We start from the raw sequence: 3,672 nt of genomic DNA on the forward strand, positions 1-3,672 counted from the left end.
TTCCGGAGAGAGACACACGCACCTGGAGTGGGACGCCGTGTCGCTGAGCGTGTACGAGCCGCTGTCGGGCGCCGGGGGGAAGCCGGGCGGACTCTTGGCCGGGGCGTCGCCGCTCCCCGGGGGGCCGGGGGAGGAGTCAGGGGGCGCGGGGGCCTCCTGCCAGAGGGAGGGGGTCTTGTCCTTGCCCCTCGAGCCCCCCGAGGACGGCGCGGCGCCGTGGGCGGGGCCGTAGGAGACGGCGGTGTCGATGCCGCTGTCGGCGGACGCCGCCTGCAGGTAGCCGTTCAGCTCCGAGTCGGGCCGCGCCGCCGCCGCCGTCCGGGCGCCGATCTCGTACCACTTCTCGTCGCTGTGGGCGGAGCTGGAGGCGTTGCTGGACAGTGTGTTGCTGCTCGATTGGCTGGACGAGTAGGGGGCGTCCACCTGCAGAGACGGAGGCACGCGTCAACTTCCTGCTTTTCTGACGACCGCAACAGGCGTAGAAGATCGCCTCACGCCGTCTTCCATTTGGCTCGTGAGGTTGTGATTCGCGAGATACGACTCGCAGTTTTAACCGGAACGCCACTCTCCACTCATTTTCTCCACTCGTGAATTCGTACCACTTTTCCCTCCCCCCCAGTTAGCTCTGGACGTCGTGAACGAGATGGCAGCTCGCTGTGTAACCTAAGTGAAACTTAAATAATAGTTTTATTAGCATTTCTGTCTCATTTGTGTCTCCATAAATCAGTCGTACACGGTGTTCCCCAACTGTTATCTGAGGACATGTTCACAACCTCTTTTGTACGCGCAAAATCCGCAACCAGCTAAGAACATTTATAAAGCAATAAATTACATAAAATTACTCTGAAAATGTAATTTAATGTAATTTATTGCTTTATAAATGTTCTTAGCTGGTAGACAAACATACTCCTGGAGCTTGCTCGATCGCCTTGTTGAGAGGGGTCAGGGAAGAATTTTTACAGCTCACTTATCTGGCCCCCGGGTGATTACTGTTTTTCTGCTTCCCTCTGGAATATGTAGAGAGTGGGTCGTATGCCCACCTCCCTTGTTCTCTGTAAAGCGCATTGTGTTGCCTCTGGGTATGAAATGCGCTATACAAATAAAGCTTTGATTGATTGATTGATTGATTGATTGTGTTCTGATCAACTGGTTTGGCAAATGAAGCTAGCAGACGTCCATCTTTGTTCCGAGCTGTTGTTGTTGGCGTCTCCTGTAATATCGTTACCTCAGGGGTGACGTTGTTCTCCATCTCTCCCACCTCCCCACTGCCCAGACAAATGGAACGCACCATTACAATACAGGTAAGTTAGCTGTAACCCCCCCCCCCCAAAATGAAACAAACAAGTAAACGCTTGACTGGGGTCACTGAGAAACCATTTGTCCTAAAATGGTCCATTCTGCCTCTGTCTCTCTCACCTTGATGTTCTTGTTGGGGGACTGGTGTCCACTCTGCTCCTGCTGCTGCAGGCGGGCCACTGGCACCTTCGAGACGGGAGGTTCTGCACACGGAGAACACATCGGGACGCATGGGTACTGTAGTCCTTTTACTGTAGTCCTTTCCTCTACGGGTCACGCAGGTCACGGCTATCGGTGACGAGCGCGACCTTAAGAGTTTCCACAGACCTGTCAGGTCCTCTTACCTGCTGTAGCTCTGGTAGCACCCCTGCTGGGCCCCTCCCCCTCCCCCACTCTGGGCCACCCAGAACCAGAACCAGAACCAGAACCAGAACCAGAACCAGAACCAGGGCCGGGGGAAGGCTTGGTCCCGTTGGTCCCCTCCCCGAGCACCAGGCGGTCCGCTGACAGGGGGGAATGGCGGTTGTTGTTGTTAAACCTGGCGGAGGGATAGGAGAGGGCATCAGCTCTTCAGTCACTGGATAAATAAACACCATGTGTCCATCACTGTATTAAAAACATAGTGTCAATAACTGTATTAAAAACATAGTGTCAATAACTGTATAAAAAACATAGTGTCAATAACTGTATTAAAAAACAGTGTCAATAACTGTATTAAAAACAGTGTCAATAACTGTATTAAAAAAACTTGTTCTCATCCTAGTATTGAATGGCTGCATTACAACCAGACAGCCATTTTGCTTTTTTTTGTGTGTGTTGGACCAATCCCGGTCAGCGTTTGACCCCGTCTGTGAGTGAGGCGCTCACCCGTCGGGCATGGACCTCTGTTTCCAGTGTCCGGACCCCAGCGTGCCCCCGGACCCCCCGGACCCCCCCGAGCCGGCCGAGCCCATGGTGTCGGTGTAGGAGAGGCTGTTGGGGGAGTTCCGGTTGTGAGGGGAGCGGCCCATGACGATGGAGCAGGCCAGGGCGTAGTTCTCCGACCCCGGGGAGTACCTGAGGGGGGGGGGGGGGGGTGGGACAGGAGTGGTCGATGAGGTTTTTGTTCTATAGAGTGTCTATAAGCAGAAGAGGTTTTTGTTCTATAGTGTCTATAAGCAGAAGAGGTTTTTGTTCTATATAGTGTCTATAAGCAGAAGAGGTTTTTGTTCTATAGAGTGCCTATAAGCAGAAGAGGTTTTTTGTTCTATAGTGCCTATAAGCAGAAGAGGGTTTTGTTCTATAGAGTGTCTATAAGCAGAAGAGGTTTTTGTTCTATAGTGTCTATAAGCAGAAGAGGTTTTTGTTCTATAGAGTGCCTATAAGCAGAAGAGGTTTTTTGTTCTATAGTGCCTATAAGCAGAAGAGGTTTTTGTTCTATAGAGTGCCTATAAGCAGAAGAGGTTTTTGTTCTATAGAGTGCCTATAAGCAGAAGAGGTTTTTGTTCTATAGTGTCTATAAGCAGAAGAGGGTTTTGTTCTATAGTGTCTATAAGCAGAAGAGGTTTTTGTTCTATAGAGTGTCTATAAGCAGAAGAGGTTTTTTGTTCTATAGAGTGCGTATAAGCAGAAGCAGGAAAATAAAACCTCAATGGGACCTTAAATCAGAAGAAAATCTGAATGGTAGTGAACGACGTGAGAAAAATAATGTCTTGATCCCGATTGTGCCATGACCATCACGTGTTTGTCAATTCAAAACAAATTTTACTCATCTCGGTTAACTCGCGAGTTAGCTAGTATACTGTAAGCTAGAAGACATTACACTCATTTAACACTCACCAAAACGTTGTAAAGCTGATCTCGCATGCCTGCTCTGACAGAGCTGACTAACTCTCCTTTCACATTCCTGCAGCTCTCAACATGGCCAGACTAATTTAACCTCTTTCAATAATTGTAAACTCATTCCACTGCTTTACAATATTATGACAAACTGCAACTTTCTTGACTTCCAAAATTATGTTGTAAATTGACAAACGTGGATGGTCATGGAACAATTCAAACGGGATCAAGAATTTATTTGTTTATCGCCATTGACTACCGTACATATTTTCTCCCAAATAAGGTCAACTCTTCCTGCTTCTACACACCGAGGTGAAAAGCCAGAAAAGCCTCAGACGAACGGACGCCGCACGTCAGCAAAAGTACGTTCAACAGACGTGGTGGCGGTGGCGGCGGCGGGCCTCACCGTTTGGGGTTGAGAGGCCGTCCGTCGCTGGACACGCTGCGGGGGATAGCGGACGCCCGGTCACCGTAGTCCGACGCCGGCGCCTTGATCAGAGTTCCCCCCAGGCCCCCCCGGGCGCGTCTGGGGGCTGGACGAGGTGCGCGGCCACTTGG

The 3,672-nt window shown here is 50.5% G+C and overlaps 1 protein-coding gene across 1 annotated transcript in view; it reads right to left on the reverse strand.

The window, feature by feature from the left end:
• The window catches only part of LOC311309179 (signal-induced proliferation-associated 1-like protein 1), a gene marked incomplete at both ends in the record, with an annotated part of 24,761 nt that overhangs the window by 10,102 nt on the left and 10,987 nt on the right, over positions 1-3,672 (reverse strand). Inside the window, 6 exon segments of the mRNA XM_084438358.1 lie at positions 23-423; positions 1,417-1,499; positions 1,743-1,834; positions 2,164-2,352; positions 3,521-3,637; positions 3,639-3,667. Of these exon segments, the coding sequence (XP_084294484.1) occupies positions 23-423; positions 1,417-1,499; positions 1,743-1,834; positions 2,164-2,352; positions 3,521-3,637; positions 3,639-3,667 (911 nt within the window).

The sequence above is a fragment of the Borostomias antarcticus genome (assembly GCF_949987555.1).
Source record: "Borostomias antarcticus genome assembly, chromosome: 5".
Classification (NCBI taxonomy): Eukaryota; Metazoa; Chordata; class Actinopteri; order Stomiiformes; family Stomiidae; genus Borostomias; species Borostomias antarcticus.